Here is a 20,930-nt window from a genome sequence, read left to right on the forward strand (position 1 = left end):
CTCTAGTTGTAAGTTAAGATAAAAAAGAGTCTCCACCCTTCTTAATTATAATATCAATTTCTATCGTGACATCTTTGATAATAAAACATTATAACAAGATTTCACACTAAACTCAATAACTCTATTCGATAGCCAAATCCACCTATCCAACACGCAAAATATCCATATCTTTTAAAACATTTAATAGACATGATTAAGTATGTAATAGACAAATACATACATGATTAAGTATATCAATGGGGTGGGGCAAGTTTGCCTCCCCACCTCCTAACTAAATGAAGTTTCCGTCCCGCTATACACCTACTTATATATAAAATATTAAAGTGAATATTTATTATAATTAATATAATAAAATAATAATAATAAAAATAAAAATACTAAAAATATATTTTATATATAAAATAGATTATACGATATATAAAAATATTAAATAAAATAAACAAGTTCATGCATATAAAAATTCAAAATAGTAATAATTTTATTAACCAACGAGGTTTGAAGTGGATATCGACATTTTTCCATCAAAATCCAAATGGTATATACTCATGTGAGCTATGTTGTAATTTTGCAATGTCTATACATGTTAATAGTAATATCAATAAGATAAAAAATTCTAATAATTTGATCTTGTTATTGGTATAGTTAAAAGAAAGACTAATGTAAGTTTTTGTTAAATTCTAAGGTAATCCTTAACTAAAAATACTCTCTCACTTAATTTTTTTTTTTTTTTTTTTGTAAGAAGAAAAATAAAAAAATAAAAAAATGAAAAGTAAGGTTGATGTTAAAACCCTACGCTAATGTTGGCATGATAACGAAAGTGAAAAATCATATATAAACCAAAATTTGCCTCTTTGTTCTAACCCTAGTTGCACTCATCCCTTTTATCTCCATACTGTCTCTTTTTTCTTCGAATCTTTCCCATCAAATCCCTTTTTTCCTCACTTATCAATCTTCATTCTCATCATTTTCATTTCTTCACTGTAAGTGATGCTCCAATTCTCAATTTCAGTTTTTTATTTTTTTTATATTCTGTTTTGCTACCCAATTGGGTAAAAATTCGATTTTCATATTTTTGTTGTTTTTGATTTTTTTTTTTAATTTCATTTGTGGTTTTCAGAACATCAGGGATTCAAACAGGTGAGTTACCACCATGTCGGATGATGAAAGGGAGGAGAAGGAGTTGGATCTCTCTTCTTCTGAAGTCGTCACCAAATACAAAACTGCAGCTGAGATCGTTAACAGTATGTTCCTCACTCTATCACTGATTTTTTTTTCAAATTCTATATGGGTTTTTGTTGGTTCATAGATTAGATGCATAAATTTATTTAATATAGCTAAGCTTGACCTTTTTTTTCTTTTCGTTTTTCGATTTGTTTAAGGTTTCATTGTTTCTTATGTGTTTTTATTTATTCAATGTAGATGATTTTACTTTTTTTAATTTTTTATATTTTTGCAGAGGCTTTGAAGTTAGTTATATCAGAATGTAAACCGAAGGCCAAGATTGTAGACATTTGCGAGAAAGGGGATTCGTTTATTAGAGAGTAAGTTTATATTGTTTTATAAATGGATGAAATATTGTATTTGGCATTGTGTGTGTTTGTAACTGCTATGTTAGTTTTTTATTTTTTTAATTATTTGGATTTTTATAATTGAATAAAATAAATATTGTATTTGGCATTTTTTTGTGTATTTGTAATTGCTATGTTAGTTTGTTTATTTTATTATTTTGAACGGTTTTTAGCTTATGAGGTGTACTTTTATTGGTGTGAAGGCAAACTAGTAATGTGTACAAGAATGTGAAGAAGAAGATAGAGAGAGGTGTTGCTTTCCCAACTTGCATATCTGTTAACAACACAATCTGCCATTTCTCTCCTCTAGCCAGTGATGAGACAGTGTTGGAAGAAGGTGATATAGTGAAAATGTAAGATTTTTTACAGCATGGATTTGTGGTTAATTAAGGAAAAATTGACCCTGTTGTTTTGGCTATTATTTTATAGTTGATAATGATATATTTTTGGATTGTTGCAGTGATTTGGCTTGTCATATAGATGGGTTCATTGCTGCTGTGGCTCACACTCATGTTCTTCAGGAAGGTCCGGTTACTGGACGGGCAGCCGATGTCATTGCTGCTGCAAACACTGCTGCTGAGGTGGCCTTGAGGCTTGTAAGGCCGGGAAAGAAGGTAATCAATTGTAAGATATTTCCCCTTTATATGCAATTTTTTAGTGAACTGATTTTGATTTTATTACATTCATCTTTCTTGTTCCATTGGTAGAAAGGTTTTTGAAATCATGGTCAAATTCAGCACTGTAAAATTGAAGGAAAATTAGATTACCTTGTTTTTAGTTTCAGAAGGAATTCCTTTGACTTGTGAATTTTGATCTCTAAATGATGAAAACTATCTTGAGCTAGGATAAACTCCAATGAAGCTTTAATGTCATAGTTACACTGATAGAGGTCATATATGAATTTTCTTAAGCTGACCCGTCAACCAATTACTGGCGTAAGTCATATTTGTGAATCATCTCTGAGCTGAAAAGTGTAGTTTGTCAAATTGTTTGTTTTGTACTTTTGAGATTACTTGGTTTCACTTGAATCCCTTTTGTACATTTTATTCTATCAATACATCATTTCCATTTTGAATCTCTGATTGAAGTTGAAATATTAGAAAAATCTTAGCTGGATCGGTTTCAATTTGTCAGTTTTTCCCAAAACTGTCTTATTTCTCAAAACTATCTTATTTTGGTTTTTGCTTCATTATATATTTGTAAATTTGATGCACTGATCTCTATATGATGAATACATCATAGGCTATGGATAAACTCCAATGAAGCCTTTTTATGTCATAGTTACACTGATGGAGAATTGTTCATCCTCTGTTTAATCAACACCATACTACCCCTTCTCTTGCGCTGTCTTTATCGACCTTGCTGTATTTCAAGGGACTTATTTGTATTTTGTCTCCATTTCCTGAGATTAAGTATGATAATTCAATGAACGTTCCATGCATCCTTTTTTACCTGTCTAACTCTGTATGACCTCAATTTACTTTTTAATGCTAGAGTAGTTTGTGCAGCCCATGTGGCAGCTTTATCTATGATAAAGCTGTAATATTGGCAACTTTGCCGAGGTGATCAGTACCATGTTGATTTCCTCTTTTCCCTGTTGCCAAAACTTGAATAGGCTGGAACTACTTTCATTTTGTTCTGATTTATATAGTCAGCACAATTGTCTAGTGTAGCCAATATTCCAACAATTACATATCAAAGGGATTTTATTTGTTGATATTATGCTGATTTATATAGTCATATGTTTGTTTTAGCCATCACAGTAGTAATGTTGTGGTTCATATGGCCAATTTGCATGTGTTAGTACTAATTTTTTTTCCATATATTTTTCTTTTCTTGACAGAACAAGGATGTAACTGATGCAATTCAAAAGGTTGCTGCGGCCTATGATTGTAAAATCGTTGAGGGTGTTCTAAGTCACCAACTGAAGCAGTTTGTGATAGATGGGAATAAGGTTGTGCTTAGCATCACAAATCCAGACACAAGGGTTGACGACACAGAGTTTGAGGAAAATGAAGTTTATGCAATTGATATAGTGACAAGCACTGGAGATGGAAAGGTAGGGTTAATTTCATTGACATATTTTTCAGCATGTAGCATTCTATGAATTATCAAAATTATGTTTTCAATCCATTGCAGCCTAAGTTATTGGATGAGAAGCAAACTACTATTTATAAGAGGGCAGTTGATAAGAGTTACCACTTGAAGATGAAAGCATCTAGGTTCATTTTCAGTGAAATAAGCCAAAAATTTCCAATCATGCCGTTTTCTGCTAGGTAACTCTACTAATTGCCCTATTTTAATGCTGTCAGTAAGTGCAAGTTATGTTTTTGATTATCTTTGTTCCACTTAAAAATTACACTTATTTTATTGTTAGGGCCTTGGAGGAGAAAAGAGCTCGTCTTGGGTTAGTGGAATGCATGAATCATGAACTCTTGCAGCCATATCCTGTTCTGCATGAAAAGCCTGGTAAGTTTTTTATTGTGCTGTAACGTGATCAAATCCTCATTGCTGTTGTACTGAGTCATAATTTCATGCTATACTGTTTCGTTATCAGGTGATTTTGTTGCACACATCAAATTCACCGTCTTGCTCATGCCAAATGGATCGGATCGCGTAACGTCTCATCCACTCCAAGAATTGCAGCCCACAAAAACAATTGAAGATCCAGAGATCAATGCCTGGCTAGCCTTGGGAACAAAGACAAAGAAGAAAGGTGGTGGAAAGAAGAAAAAAGGTAAGCATAGAAGATCATTTTTCTATTATGCCTTGTTTTGTTCTATCATATGCTTTCTCTATAGCGCATGGAATCATGGTTTTAAATTGCGGTCGCACTTGCGGTTACGCTGCAAACTTTTATATTGCGGGCAAATGGGCTGGTGTTACCTAATTTGCGGCTGTGATGCCTCTATAGTGACTTCAAAATCTGCAATATTGTGGCTGCCATTGTGGTTGTGCATTGCAATTTAAAACTATGCATGGAATTGCATTTTTTGCGTTGTTAAGTTTCAATTTTTGCTGTCAAATTGTGGTTTTAAACAAATGATGCTTTGTTTTTTGCACAGGTAAGAAAGAGGACAAGGCTGATGGGTCAGCAGAAGCTGTGCCAGAGGACTCAACTAATGGGGCCACACCTCAGGAATGATTGAGTTTATAACACTCCTCAATCCCAAAAAGGAAATGTTTTTCATTTCATTTTTCTGACACCTTTCAATTTTGGTACATTGTTCACTAAATTGTATCTGTTTGGATATGAATTTAGTATAGTGTTTAGACATCAATTCCAATAGCAATTTTCATGTGCACATTTTAGTCCCAAACACAACTTAAAACAGAAAAAGGTTGTTTGGAAATTATGTTTGTCCTTTTATTTTACTATACATACAATAGTGGAACTTAATTAATGGGTGCAACAGTGAAATTAGAAAACAATTGGTATATTGAAACCAAGTGTTGGATCGATCGGAACTTATTTTGGATTAACAGGGGCTTTTTAATTGTTGAAACGTAAAGTTAAGCAAAAATTAAGTTTTATTATTACATGTTTACAAGAATAAAGTTATACATAAATGAAGAGGCATTATTATTTAAAAAAAATCCCTTTAATTTAAAGTGATGGGTCTCATGAATGGTTTGGAAACGTTAGGTTTAGTTCTTTCGGTTCTGACTAATATTGGCTACTACGTTCATTTCACTCACTTCCTTTTTTGTTTGGAACATCATTGGTACACATTTTGAGTCACGATCACATTTGCACACTTTCTGTGTTATAAATATAGTGTACGAAGCACTTAACTAGCAAAATATTTAGACTCCTACAATGTAGTATAATTACTTTTTTGTGGAGGAAACTTATTGGAGTAAAAAAAGTGTAGGCGATACTTTCCTTAATATACAAATAAAGCTTCGGACAGTGTTATGTCAGATAGTACCAACTAGTTCAAGTGGTTGAACGAGGAACAACCCATTTTGTCGATCTGATCAATCCAGAACTCAATCATTAAACTTCAGCTAGTTTCTATTTTGTTATTTTCTCAAAATACTTTTCCATATTTATTTATTACTACTCATTTGAGTTAACCAACCAAGATGCCAGGACATCAAGTTGAATTTTATATGTTAAATAAATTGAAAGAATAATATGATAAATGTGCATTGTGTTGTTTTTTTTTTTTAAATATAAATATATATTAAAATATAAACTTAACTTTCAATTTTTTTTTTCTCTAAAAACTAACACAGACACTAAGAGAAAATAATTTATATACTTTTTTTATATAAATAATAGTAGTATATTACTAAAATTATTGACGATTTCGTGTTGTTAAAAGAACAAAGGGTGTGACGTTAATTCTAGGTACAAGTCTCCTTTTATATATTTTATTTTATGTTAATGTTAATTTGAATCTTTGATAAGATTATGATTTAATAATTTTAACTATAATATATACTTTTTGGTCTCTTTCATCTAAAATATCTTAGTTCATATTTATTGGTTTACCGCTTCTCTAAATATTTTGAATAATATTCGTTAACGTGAAGATGACATGCAAAAATAATTATGAAAAATAAAATAAAATTTATGAATAAAAACTATCAATTATTTTTAAGTTTTTTTTATTAGACGTAACTCATTTTTATAAAATCAAATTATAACTCTGATACCATCTTAGATTTTTATGGTCCGTTTACTTTGTCTATTTTCTATTTTCATTTTTAATAAAAATAGGAAACAAGAATGAAAATATGTTTGTTTCACTTTTATAAAATGCTAAATATTTCCAGAAAAATGGGAAACACAAACAAAAATAAATTGTTTTCAAATGAAAATGCAGTAACAGGTACTGTACTTATAATCAATTTTGTTATATTTTTATCCTTTGAGTTCGCGAGTTTGCGATTTGTTCGCTTTTTTGATCTATTCACATCCACTATTTTACTCCTTTTTATATGCTACTCAAATTTTGGTTATACAGGTACTGTACTTATAATCAGTTGATACTCAAATTTTGGTGAAAGGATTTAATTATAACAATTATATTAATTTAAAGATTTAATTATAATTTTTTTTTAATTTAAAGATAAATTTTAAAATGAGTTTAAGACTTACTTCATAAGATATAGAGAAAGAGAAAGATCTATATCGAGAGAAGAGAGAAAAGATTTATATGTTTAAATTCATGACCTCTCAATTATGTGTAAGATTATATAGTTATACACATATAAAATAGATAGACTTTTTTTTCTTTCTCTAATCCATTTATTAACAAAGTGGATGTGCTAAGAGGTACCCACCACTATAAGAACACATAAGAGTAGTAAAGAGAACCATTCTCAACCACAATCAATTTAAATCCTCACAAGTAGGAGATAAATCAATTTGTTCTCAGTTATTTATGTTTTTTATTCCAACCATTGACAATGTAGCAATGTTCTAATCTTGAGCAAATAGGTACAAATGTTGAGTTTTTTCGGGGTATAATTTTTTTTTTAGTTTTTCCAATATACTATGTATGGTTGATTGTATTTGAGTTGTATTTGTATAGGTTTGATTTCAAGTTATATATTTTTACTCACCGTTAATTTTAAAATTTTAGTTGTTCCTTTTATGTTTGATTCCATTTTAATTTGATTCTTTTAAATATAATCTTATAAATATACTCTAAATCTTATAAATTAATTTATTTGTCAAAAATTAGTAACATTATAAAAGTAAAAATATCATCATTTCATGGATAAATTTATTCCTTTGGTTTTGTTACTTCCATCGTCTAAGGCAACTACAAATAGAACTTTATTAACAATAAAAATTATTAAAATAAGACTCAAACAAATTTGACGATGAATATTTTATAAATAATTTATTTGTTTGAATTGAAGAAGGCATTATTAGTTTATTTAAACATACAATATCAATTATAGATAATTTGATTATTTAAAGCGTCAATAAAAATACAATAAACTCAACTTTCTTAAATAACTATCGTTAATTTTTTTTTTTTGTAGTGCTTTAATTTGAATTTTATATAATCAAATAACTCTTATTATTTTATATATCATTAATGTGTTATTTAAAAAGTAATACTTAAAATAATAAAAATGTGAAACACTAAAAACCCATATTTAAAAAAAAATCATTCACAAATTACTTTATAAAAATGTTAAGGGCCAAAACTGTAAATCAACAAACATAAACGCATTTAAATCTTAAACAATTGTGTAGATATTCAAATTGAGAGTGCAAGTTCGGTGCATCTTGGAAAAATTATCTTATTACTGCTGCAGGCCTTGTTGCTTTAAGATGGTACTCTCAAATTTCGGTAGACTAATTTTAAAAAATTATGGATCTTAAAAATAAATTAAAAAATTATTAGTTTCACTTATATTTCATACATAAAAATGCATATAGATATTATTTATGATTTTTTAAAGATACAATAAAATTAAATTTTGTTGTCTATTGAAATTATTTTAATGTATTTTTTTAAATTGTAAAAAATATAATAATAGTGACATTCTAAATTTGAATCATGAATAAAAGACTCAAAATTTTACACTGGACCAACTAAATTAACACATAATTATTAAGTATATCTATAACACTTAAATATATCATAAACAATTTAATTTGGAAGTAATTTTTTGGGTCAAGTAAACCTGTTTTTAGGCCTAAAGTCTTGCTTTTAGAGGCTTAGCCCTTGGACTGGCAGGTAACCGCTACTCTTATATATTTATAATTAATTATTTTTTCTTATAATCAAAGATGACGATTAGGGATGAAAATATGTTAGACCGATCGATAGAGGTCTAGAACTTAGTCTACGTCAGGCCCAGATCAGACCATAATTTTTCTTAAACAAATAAGGCAAATGCTTCTAAAAAAATCTATTTAGTTAAAAATGTCAGGTTATAGACCACATAATAAGTCTTAGACTTATTTAAATAAATTTAAATAATATTTTTTTTATTATAATTATTATATTAAATTTAAACCTCTTTATTACATATTCAATTTTTAATAATTTAAACATATTAATTTCATTTAATTTTTAACATATTTAAAAGTATTATTATAAAATATAATTTATGTATAATATATATAAAGTCATATTCTTCAACATATGATGTTAAATATCAAAATAGAACTTAATTTCATTGACATATTAACTCGTTAATCTATTTAAAGATATGTTTGATTACTTATTAAAAAATGTATAGATAAAATAGATTTTTAAGTAGGTTAACCGGCCATACCAAACTTCTATCAAGGTCATACTCAAGCTTAAAAAGTAAACTATGATAGGCCACATGTCAGGTTAGGCAGACTCCAGCTTAGCAAAACCTAGCTTTACCCAACGTATTTCCACCCCTAATGACGATAGTATTGGATAAGTTATGATTCTCTTAATTCTCTCTTGATTTCTTATCTTCATTAATATTGTTTTGAAGTGTATTAAAAATTCAAAAATCACATTATTAAATTTATATTCTCAATACTAGAAGAAATAAAAATTGGAAAAAATTGAGAATATCCTGAACTGTATTAGACAAGACCCTTAACATTAAACATACTGATTAATGTTATTTTTTAAAGTTTATGCTTTCATATTATTTATTTATCCTAAACCACAGTTCAATCTCCATTCCTTTAAAAAAATAGAGGATCTTTACCCACAATAAACTTAATGGTTTGTTTTTGCAATCGAATAAATGTCAAACATACAGCAAAGTGGAAGCTACCATTTGTAGCTTCTGTAAATCACAGTGAAATATGCATTGGAAAGCCTTTTGAGTCTTGCAAAAAATAAACCAACCATACTATTATTACAAGTTTAATAATTCACGGTCAAGTTGACTCTGCTCTACATAATTAGGGACAATGTCAATAATTCACACATTATATGAGTATATTATTAGTATATTATATACACAAATTATTAAAAGTAAAATGAAATGAAAAAATGTCAATATATAAGGCTTATTTGAGGTATATCATTAATTCTTTTCGGTAGTATGTATATCATTAATTCTAAATTAAAGCAAATAAAAAACATACCATTACAAAATATGCAACTTCTAAACTCAATTATATGGAAAATTGAAGTCAAACTAAGCTTAATTTTAGCAATTCGGTAAAAACAAAAGGTAAAATTTTTATTCGAAGACAATATAGATGCACCTTCATGTTACTTGGGAGCCAGCGTTCAATAAATTAATACGTATTGATTTTCAAATGTATGGATGTTTAGTTATCATCAGTATGAACTATTTAATAAATTTTTTTAAAATATATGTGAGCACAATTTATGTTGAAAAAGTTAAATAAAGTGACACGTATATGTGAGAACCAATTAAAAAGGCATTGAAGAGAGGCTGCCCGGCAGGTTGGCGTTGGATGTGAGAAAAGTAAGACACTGAATGTGCATGTAGAACTTGTAATTCAAAAAATTGGGTAAAATTTTCACTACACATCCAAATGTATCAGAAAACAGCATCTACACAAGAACATTTCACATTTTACTGCCATTTCACATCCAAAAGTAAATAACACTGGACTCGATGCTGTTCCTTTTTGTATATAACAAAGGAGCAACATCCTATTTACAAAGTTTCACGCTGCAAAGGGGCAAAGACAAGTGAAAATGAATGGAGAAAAAACCACGATCTTACAAATTTTAAACAGATGTATCAAAAATTATCAGTCCAAGTAACAAGCTTCAACATCACCCTGCAAAAAGGGAATATTAACATGTTAGATGCAACGGCATAATAACCTCATTAATTAAAATATTCCATTAAAACTATTCCACAGGATAGTCATAGTAAATCAACATCATTTTCATTCTAATCTATCATTGAAACGTCTTAGGCCAGATAGTTACAATGGGAAAGTGGAAAAAGAAGGGGAAAAGAAAAAAACAGAAGAAAAAAAATTATATAAATGACCAATCCATTAAGTAAATCACACAAGGCCATATAATTGAAAAGGCAGATGTGAAAATGAGGAATTATACCGTATAGGAAGTATGAATCTATAAACAGAAGGACCGAGAGCCTGCACATAGCACCACTAGATCACAAGGATAAAATGTCACACCCGGTTATGGCATTTTTAATGCCTGCTTCAATTGAGCAAATGCAGATGGATGCATACTGCTCATTGCAGAATTAAATGATTCTCCGTGAATAGCAGCACATGTTTGTAGATTGTCTCTCACAGAGTCCTCAAGTGACAGCTGATTTATACGGTCTGATAATTTTATCTATATACAAAATTAAGAAATGCATAAATTCATTTGTTTTCATACAAATATTGAAACATCCACAATTCCAGAATGGTTATTTCATACAGCTTTCATAATCTCTCACCTGTCTTTTTCTGAATTCTTTACTAGGAATAGTACCCTCATCAGTAGACGTACTGGAGCTCATGTCACCACTGTTATTGAGAACATACATAAAGAACTATGTTCGTAAAACATGATGGTTAACATTTAAAACAAGGGCCACTTATAGAGTCTAAAATATGGGTTGCTTTTGGAACTAAACACATAATAGACTATACAAAACACATAAAAATGCGGAAGCTGGCCCAAATTACAATTAATCTGGATGAAGTGCGAAAAACATGATTGTGGGCCCATTAGTTACAACTTTTTTAAAAAATGATTTTTAAAATATTTCATCTTTTTGTTACAACTTTTTTATAAGAAAATTTAATAAAAAATTTCAAATGAAAAATTAGTTTATATAGTTTCTCATAAAAAAATCATTTGAAGTATTTCATCTTTTTGTTACAATTTTGTTTTGATAATAAAATTTCAAAAATGTTTAAAATGAAAAGCTATTTTGCATAGCTTCTCATAAAAATCATTTTCGTGTTATACTTTTTTTTTTAAAATGTGATTTTTAATAAGTTAAATCTCTAATAATAAATATTTAAGTTATTGAATCTCAAAATTACTTTTATCATATGTAACAAGTGAGTCTGAAATAGCTTTTATTATTTTTGAGTAAGCTCTCATAAAAATGATTTTTAGAGAGATAAAGCTGAAATCACTTTTTTTATTAATCTACAATAAAAAACGGGCCCTATATTACAAGTACAAAAAGCTAACCTGGATTCTTCCTCTGCCAAGTCATCATTTCTGCCCATAATTACACTAGTGCAAACACTGCACAACAAAACATAAACGGGTCATTTGCTCCTTATTTGCACTTAAAGTACGCGCCCTCTGGACTTGCACATAAACAACTTTATATCCCCTATAAAGACAAATAACTAATTGTACACTAATAAATAATGTTTGTTAACATCATTGATCTTTTTTATATAATAAAAAACATGATTGTATTCTCTAAATTACCCTTTCACTTCAGCTAATTTTCTATGAGAAGTTATTTTACGAGAACATTTATTAAAGGACATTGTTGAATCGATAAGATTAAAAATGGTGATGTTAGTTAAAATTGCTTATTGAGTCTGGAGGGAGAATAATATTTAAAAGTATTAGTACCTTAAAATTTGATCAAGTTTGTCAAGTACTTGAGGCAACCTTAACGTCAGAATTATTGAGAGAGCTAAGCCAATTGTCTTCTTCTGGGTGGACGAAACATTATCTACCTGGAGAGTTATATGTTGAATAAGAAAACATGCATAATATTGTGAAACTGTTTCTCTGTTTTTTGTAGGCTCAAAAGCAATAAATAAAATAATTACAAAACTTTCTATAACTATTTACACGATATGATATTAATTCACAACAAAAAAGGATGAAACACATTAAATACATCAAAATAATATGCATAAACTTACACCGAACCACTTACTTAAACAAAACCAGTTATTGATTTTGAAAAAAGATCAACAGTTGCAATAAACTTCAACAAGGGCAACATATAACATCTTTCAGCCATGGGCAAATATTTGCAAATCCTTACCACTTCCTACTCACGGAGGAGTATCAGTAAAAATGTAAATGCAGCATACTATTGAACCCTGACTAGGCCACACTAGCATTATGTGAAACTTTCCAGGTTTTTGAAAGCACATACATGATACAAATATGCAATGTGTCAAACCCAAACACCATCTCTAAAGCATAACCACACCAACCTTATCAACCCAAATGTCAACCAGACAAAGAAGTATATTTTCTTGAACTGGGATAGATGCCGTCTGAAGCAGTTGAGAAGTCGATGGATCTGACGCTAGTTGGGCAAGTGAATTTGTATTCATCACCAAAAGCCTTGCCAGAATGGCAGCAGAAGATGCTTTAACAGATGTTTTAGAGGGGTCTCGGTCATCTCCTCCACTCAAACATATGACAATTAATTTCTGGAGAAAATAAAATGATACAAGAATTGAAAATTGTGTCTGCAGATTTTTAACTATAAACCATAAACTGAACACACACATATCTTACAAGTATATAACTAGACTTACTTGTAATGTACTGCTAATAAGTGGCGGCACTTCCATGGGGAAACACTGTACAGAGGAAAAGTCAAATAAACATTATGTTTTTGAGGATTTTATGTTAGGAGAAAAAAGGTGCAGAATAATCCTACCTTCTAAATTAAGACACAAGCAAAGGAATTTATGAATACAAAAATAGCATACTCTCTCTGTCTCGCAATGAGTGTTACTTTAGTAAAAAGAATTTCTCTTAAAATGAATTTCATTCACAATTTTCAATAAAACTTTAATTATTTTTTCCTATACTACCCATCAATGATTACTATATACACAACTTCCAAAGTATTATTATACTTTGCATTGATAATAGTGAAAAATTCACTAATAGTTAAAATTAGTTTGGTAAAAGGACTTCTTTTTTTAATTATTGCATTTCTTACTGTGTGTGCAAAAACTTTAAATAAAACTCGTTGTGAGACGAGGGAGTAATATTATTGATGGCAATTCATGGCAACAAGCAAAAAATCTGCCATAATAGCAGATAGCGTTGTGGCCTATGGCAGAAGTAAAACAGCTATAGTAAACGTAACATAAAACATAAAAAATTGTGTAATATATAAGGTTGGGGATATTTATCCAAAAGGAAAATAATAAGTTTAACTATCACGTGTGGCATATATGTTTTTTATACATAGGGGGACTCACTCAGTATAAACATATGTATGAGAAGATTTCAGAGTTACTAGGTTGGGTCCGTCACTGGGTTGACCCATAAGATGCAAGCTAAGACCTACAAAGCTACCTAATAGGAATTTAATTAAATCTTAGGGATAAGAGCAGGGAAAATACAGGTTTAGAAGATTTCAGAGTTACCAGGTCGTAAGTCATATATTGTTGACAGGTTGTGTTTGTACTACCAGTATTACACAATTAGTACTTAACCTAGTTAGTAGCCTAAATAGCAGTCTGAGGTTAGGTTAGTGTATTTCTTTCAGTGTTACCAAGTTATATTAGTGAAAATAAAAAGACCACAGATATACTCACTCTAAATACATGATTTAGTTAGCCTATATAGTAACTGTTGAAGAATCGAGAGAAATTAGATTTTATTCTCTTTTATTTTATATTATTATGTTTATTTTTATTCTATCATTATTACTCAGTTTTACTATTGTAATTTCTTTTCCTATATAAACAGCTTAGGGCTGTAATAATAAAACATGAAAGTATTTTGTCTTTTACTTTCTTCATGGTATCAAGAGCTCTGGTTAGGGTTCTGTAAACCTTTCCACAACCATTAGGGTTTGGCTCTCTAACCAACTGAGCTACCACAACCATTAGGGTTTGGCGCTCTAACCAACTGAGCTAAACCTAATGGCACACAATACCCCATGGAAGGTAGCCCTTATGGGTAGCGGCGACAACGACGATGGTTTGGCAAAAAAATCAGACGTAGTCAACAACCCTGACAATTTAGACAGCACCATAAGTGGCGGTGGCAGCAGCCTAAGCAGCCAGAATGATTCTTCCAACTTTTTTTGCCATGAGGGAACTTCTAATACCCTCAAGGTTGAAATCCAGAAACTAAATGGAAAAAATTATGTCGAATGGTCCCAAACCGCAAGATTGATTTTAGACGGTAAGGGAATATATGGTTTCCTAACAGGAGAGGTGCAAATGCCTGCCACAACTGATCCAAAATACAGGTTTTGGAAATCTGAGAACTCTGTTATTATTGCTTGGTTGCTTAGTAATATGGAATCAACAATCAAAAAACCTTTTATGTTTTTGCCTACTGCCAAGGAAGTTTGGGAGGCTGTCAAAGAAACATATTCTGATATTCAGAATTCTTCTCAAATTTTCGATCTCAAATCACGATTGTGGCATACCAAACAAGGAGATAGAGATGTCACTACCTATTACAATGAGTTGATGACACTATGGCAAGAATTGGATCTCTGCTATGATGATCATTGGAAGTGTTGTGAGGACAGTGTTCTGTTTCTTAAGAGACAGGAGAACGACCGTGTATTCATGTTCTTGGTTGGGCTTAATAAGCGGCTTGATGAAGTCCGAGGCAGAATATTGGGAAAAATCCCATTGCCATCACTTCGGGAAGCATTCTCAGAAGTTAGAAGAGAAGAGGCGAGACAAGGTGTTATGATGGGTAAGTCACCTTCTGTTGGTGAGGTTGAAAGCTCTGCCCTAATCACAAAAAATGAAGACGGGAAGAGCGCTGGCAAGAAACCATGGTGCGAACATTGCAAACGTCCAGGGCACACACGTGATACATGTTGGAAGCTCCATGGAAAACCTCTAAATTGGAAGAAAAAAGAAAGAAACGAAGGTCATGCGCTCCAAGCTGGTACATCTGATCAAGAGAAGCAGTCTCCTTCAAGCCCATCTCCTTTCACCAAGGAACAGTTAGATCAATTGTACAAACTTCTTGAGTCTCAAACTTCTTCTTGCTCTATAGCTCAGAGAGGTAATTTTCCAAATACTGCTCTACTTAGTGTCACTCCCAGCCATACTTGGATTATTGATTCTGGTGCTACTGATCATATGACTGGGGAGTCGAGTCTATTTTCTTCTTATAGCCCTTGTGCAGGTAACCACAAAATTAAAATTGCAGATGGCTCTCTTTCAGCCATTGCAGGGAAAGGTTCTGTTATTCTGTCACCTAAGTTAACCTTAAAAGATGTCTTACATGTTCCTAATTTATCATGTAATCTATTATCCATTACTAAATTAACAAAGGATATAAATTGTCAAGCTAACTTCTTTCATTCTCATTGCACTTTTAAGGATTTGAGCACGGGGAAGATGATTGGCAATGCTAAGGAGAGTGGAGGACTCTATTATCTTGACAATGGACTCGACTTCAAAGACCAACAAAAAACAAGTACCTGCTTTGAATCTATTTTTGTTTCTTCTAATAATGATGATATTATGTTATGGCATTTACGGTTAGGACATCCTAGTTTTCCGTATTTGAAACATTTGTTTCCTAAATTATTTTCTAAGAAGGATCCATCTTTATTTCATTGTGAAACTTGTGAATTTGCTAAACATCACCGTTCTTCTTTTTCTGCACAACCATATAAACAATCAAAACCGTTTGCAGTTATTCATAGTGATGTTTGGGGTCCTAATAGAATAAACACATTTTCTAATAAAAAATGGTTTATAACTTTTATTGATGATCATACTAGAATTTGTTGGGTTTATTTATTGAAAGAAAAATCGGAAGTTGGACAGGTTGTCAAAAATTTCTTTAAAATGGTGCACACTCAATACCAAACAAATATTCAAGTCTTCAGAAGTGACAATGGTAAAGAATATTTTAATATACTTTTGTCCGATTTTTTTCTTGCAAATGGGGTTGTTCATCAAAGTTCTTGTGTTAATACACCCCAACAAAATGGAATTGCAGAGAGAAAGAATAGGCATCTCCTTGAGGTTGCTAGAGCTTTACTATTTGCAAATAAGGTTCCAAAATATTTGTGGGGTGAAGCTGTTTTAACTGCATCATATTTAATCAATCGAATGCCATCTAAAGTTTTAGATTTTCATACACCTCTTGATGTTTTTCGAAATTATTTTCCATTGACTAGTGTCTCTGCTGATTTGCCACTAAAAGTTTTTGGTTGCACTGCTTTTGTTCATGAACATAAACACCTTGACAAACTCGATCCACGAGCAATAAAATGTGTGTTTACCGGTTACTCTCCAACTCAGAAGGGGTATCGGTGTTTTGAACCAAAATCAAAAAGAATTTTTGTAACCATGGATGTTACTTTTGTTGAAAATCAACCATTTTTTAGTGACATTCATCTTCAGGGGGGAAATTTTAAGGAAGATTCATCTTTTACTTTTGAAAACATCATTACTTTAAGTGATATAGTGTTGTCACAAAATTCTGAGACTTATATTGATGCACCAAAAGAAAATGCCCAAGAATCCATATTGAAACTCAATCCACTTATGAATGAGGTTTCGACAGATTCAGGCTCCAAGCTGGTACATCTGATCAAGAGAAGCAGTCTCCTTCAAGCCCATCTCCTTTCACCAAGGAACAGTTAGATCAATTGTACAAACTTCTTGAGTCTCAAACTTCTTCTTGCTCTATAGCTCAGAGAGGTAATTTTCCAAATACTGCTCTACTTAGTGTCACTCCCAGCCATACTTGGATTATTGATTCTGGTGCTACTGATCATATGACTGGGGAGTCGAGTCTATTTTCTTCTTATAGCCCTTGTGCAGGTAACCACAAAATTAAAATTGCAGATGGCTCTCTTTCAGCCATTGCAGGGAAAGGTTCTGTTATTCTGTCACCTAAGTTAACCTTAAAAGATGTCTTACATGTTCCTAATTTATCATGTAATCTATTATCCATTACTAAATTAACAAAGGATATAAATTGTCAAGCTAACTTCTTTCATTCTCATTGCACTTTTAAGGATTTGAGCACGGGGAAGATGATTGGCAATGCTAAGGAGAGTGGAGGACTCTATTATCTTGACAATGGACTCGACTTCAAAGACCAACAAAAAACAAGTACCTGCTTTGAATCTATTTTTGTTTCTTCTAATAATGATGATATTATGTTATGGCATTTACGGTTAGGACATCCTAGTTTTCCGTATTTGAAACATTTGTTTCCTAAATTATTTTCTAAGAAGGATCCATCTTTATTTCATTGTGAAACTTGTGAATTTGCTAAACATCACCGTTCTTCTTTTTCTGCACAACCATATAAACAATCAAAACCGTTTGCAGTTATTCATAGTGATGTTTGGGGTCCTAATAGAATAAACACATTTTCTAATAAAAAATGGTTTATAACTTTTATTGATGATCATACTAGAATTTGTTGGGTTTATTTATTGAAAGAAAAATCGGAAGTTGGACAGGTTGTCAAAAATTTCTTTAAAATGGTGCACACTCAATACCAAACAAATATTCAAGTCTTCAGAAGTGACAATGGTAAAGAATATTTTAATATACTTTTGTCCGATTTTTTTCTTGCAAATGGGGTTGTTCATCAAAGTTCTTGTGTTAATACACCCCAACAAAATGGAATTGCAGAGAGAAAGAATAGGCATCTTCTTGAGGTTGCTAGAGCTTTACTATTTGCAAATAAGGTTCCAAAATATTTGTGGGGTGAAGCTGTTTTAACTGCATCATATTTAATCAATCGAATGCCATCTAAAGTTTTAGATTTTCATACACCTCTTGATGTTTTTCGAAATTATTTTCCTTTGACTAGTGTCTCTGCTGATTTGCCACTAAAAGTTTTTGGTTGCACTGCTTTTGTTCATGAACATAAACACCTTGACAAACTCGATCCACGAGCAATAAAATGTGTGTTTACCGGTTACTCTCCAACTCAGAAGGGGTATCGGTGTTTTGAACCAAAATCAAAAAGAATTTTTGTAACCATGGATGTTACTTTTGTTGAAAATCAACCATTTTTTAGTGACATTCATCTTCAGGGGGGAAATTTTAAGGAAGATTCATCTTTTACTTTTGAAAACATCATTACTTTAAGTGATATAGTGTTGTCACAAAATTCTGAGACTTATATTGATGCACCAAAAGAAAATGCCCAAGAATCCATATTGAAACTCAATCCACTTATGAATGAGGTTTCGACAGATTCGGGGGCGACAATTTCAAATGAAAATCACAATGATCAAATTCTTGATCTCAATAATAATAAAGGACCACCTGAAATGCCACAACATAATGACTCAGATAAAGAGACACAAAGCAGGTTTACTACAATTGACCCTACTTGGAAGGGAAATGTCTTTGAAAGAAGAAACCATAAACAGAGAAATGAAGGACCCATTCTCCGACCCTTCCAAGATTCTGAACCAATAGATAATCCAACACATCATCTTGATACAGGTAAGTCTTCTTCTATTCTTAAGAGTCATGTCGAGTATCCTGATTTAGACCTTCCTATTGCAATTAGAAAACCTATTAGATCATGCACTAAATATCCTTTGTCTAATTATGTGTCATACTCAAAATTGTCTTCTTCATTTGCTGCATTTACCTCTAAGTTGTCTACTGTAGAAATTCCAAAAAATATACAGGAGGCTCTAAAAATTCCAAAGTGGAAAGAAGCTGTTCTTGAGGAGATGAGAGCTCTTGAGAAGAATCAAACTTGGAGAGTCATGACATTACCTACAGGAAAGAATACTGTTGGCTGTAAATGGGTATTTACTGTGAAATATAATTCTGATAACACAGTTGAAAGATACAAGGCACGCTTGGTTGCTAAAGGGTTTACTCAGACATATGGCATTGATTACTCAGAGACTTTTGCTCCCGTTGCCAAATTAAACACTATTAGAGTTCTCTTGTCCTTGGCAGTGAATTTAGATTGGTCTCTTAACCAACTTGATGTAAAGAATGCTTTTCTGAATGGTGATTTGGAGGAGGAAGTATACATGGATAGCCCACCTGGCTTTGAAGATAAATTTGGTTCAAATGTGTGCAAACTTCAAAAATCCCTTTATGGTCTCAAGCAATCTCCAAGGGCTTGGTTTGAAAAATTCACTCAGTCGGTCAAAAGGCAAGGATATATGCAGGGACAATCAGACCATACTCTGTTCATGAAGTTCTCTAATGTTGGTAAAATTTCAATTTTAATTGTATATGTAGATGATATTATTCTCACAGGAGATGACATTGTTGAGATGGAAAGATTGAAGAAAAATTTGACTAAAGAATTTGAGATCAAAGATTTAGGCGCGCTTAAATATTTTCTTGGTATGGAAGTTGTTCGCTCAAAGAAGGGAATTGTTGTTTCTCAAAGAAAATACATCCTAGATCTCTTGGAAGAAACTGGGATGAGTGGGTGTAGACCAGCAGATACTCCTATGGAATTAAATGCTAAACTTTGGGAGAAAGGCAGTGTTCCTGTTGAGATTGGAAGATACCAGAGGTTAGTCGGCAAACTTATTTATCTAGCCCACACTAGACCTGACATCGCTTTCTCTGTGAGTGTTGTAAGTCAATTCATGCATTCTCCCTATGAAGAACACTTGGAGGCAGTTTATCGAATCTTAAGGTACTTGAAATCCAATCCTGGAAAGGGTTTGTGCTTCAAGAAAACTAATGACAGAGAAGTCTCTATATTTACAGATGTTGATTGGGTAGGATCAATTACTGATAGAAAATCCACCACTGGATATTGTGCCTATGTTTGGGGAAATTTAGTTACTTGGAGAAGTAAGAAACAAGGGGTTGTTGCTCGAAGCAGTGCAGAAGCTGAATTCAGAGCAATGGCTCAAGGAATCTGTGAACTTTTATGGATTCGTAAACTTTTGGACGAACTGAAAATGAAAGTTGACTCACCCTTAAAATTGTTCTGTGATAGCAAAGCAGCAATAAGTATAGCTCACAACCCTGTACAACATGATAGAACCAAGCATATTGAGATTGACCGCCATTTCATAAAAGAAAAAATTGATGCTGGAGTTATATGTCTGCCATTTGTGACTTCCGACCAGCAAACTGCTGATATCTTGACAAAAAGTTTGGCAAGACCCAATTTTGAGCGACTTATAGCCAAGTTGGGCATGACAGATATCTATGCACCAACTTGAGGGGGGGTGTTGAAGAATCGAGAGAAATTAGATTTTATTCTCTTTTATTTTATATTATTATGTTTATTTTTATTCTATCATTATTACTCAGTTTTACTATTGTAATTTCTTTTCCTATATAAACAGCTTAGGGCTGTAATAATAAAACATGAAAGTATTTTGTCTTTTACTTTCTTCAGTAACGATACTATACACAATGTTAACCTTTTCAAAAGAAATATATATACTCAATGTTATTATCGTCTTTCTCTCTTTTCCATTATCATCAAAAAGCTAAAACTCTATAAAAGAAGAATTACATACAAAAAACCCCAGCAGCGC

The 20,930-nt window shown here is 31.6% G+C and overlaps 2 protein-coding genes across 2 annotated transcripts in view; one reads left to right on the top strand and one right to left on the bottom strand.

Moving 5' to 3' along the window:
* The first annotated feature begins 810 nt into the window (after positions 1-810).
* LOC101495952 (ERBB-3 BINDING PROTEIN 1) lies at positions 811-4,972 on the top strand. Its single transcript, XM_004492411.4, has 10 exons — positions 811-980; positions 1,118-1,241; positions 1,457-1,541; positions 1,772-1,921; positions 2,029-2,182; positions 3,412-3,627; positions 3,708-3,844; positions 3,946-4,037; positions 4,126-4,305; positions 4,634-4,972. The coding sequence occupies exons 2-10, from the start codon at positions 1,151-1,153 to the stop codon at positions 4,711-4,713; spliced, it is 1,185 nt and encodes a 394-aa protein (XP_004492468.1). The 5' UTR covers positions 811-980; positions 1,118-1,150; the 3' UTR covers positions 4,714-4,972.
* Positions 4,973-9,989: 5,017 nt separating this feature from the next.
* LOC101496288 (uncharacterized) overlaps positions 9,990-20,930 on the bottom strand; it is a 29,356-nt gene continuing 18,415 nt past the window's right edge. The window contains exons 18-24 of the mRNA XM_004492412.4: positions 13,015-13,059; positions 12,685-12,906; positions 12,086-12,192; positions 11,687-11,743; positions 10,938-11,007; positions 10,583-10,831; positions 9,990-10,296 (exon numbers count right to left, since the gene is read on the bottom strand). Coding sequence (XP_004492469.1) covers positions 10,670-10,831; positions 10,938-11,007; positions 11,687-11,743; positions 12,086-12,192; positions 12,685-12,906; positions 13,015-13,059 — 663 coding nt within the window. The 3' untranslated portion in view covers positions 9,990-10,296; positions 10,583-10,669. The remainder of the gene's footprint in view (positions 10,297-10,582; positions 10,832-10,937; positions 11,008-11,686; positions 11,744-12,085; positions 12,193-12,684; positions 12,907-13,014; positions 13,060-20,930) is intronic.

The sequence above is a fragment of the Cicer arietinum genome, chromosome 3, assembly GCF_000331145.2.
Source record: "Cicer arietinum cultivar CDC Frontier isolate Library 1 chromosome 3, Cicar.CDCFrontier_v2.0, whole genome shotgun sequence".
In the NCBI taxonomy this organism is placed as follows: domain Eukaryota; kingdom Viridiplantae; phylum Streptophyta; class Magnoliopsida; order Fabales; family Fabaceae; genus Cicer; species Cicer arietinum.

Bases quoted from the DNA above. Each gene is read 5' to 3' on its own strand.
- LOC101495952 (XM_004492411.4), top strand. From the start codon at position 1,151: ATGTCGGATGATGAAAGGGAGGAGAAGGAGTTGGATCTCTCTTCTTCT. The intron at 1,922-2,028 runs GTAAGATTTTTT...GGATTGTTGCAG, and splicing joins GAAGGTGATATAGTGAAAAT to TGATTTGGCTTGTCATATAG. The intron at 3,845-3,945 runs GTAACTCTACTA...TTTTATTGTTAG, and splicing joins ATCATGCCGTTTTCTGCTAG to GGCCTTGGAGGAGAAAAGAG.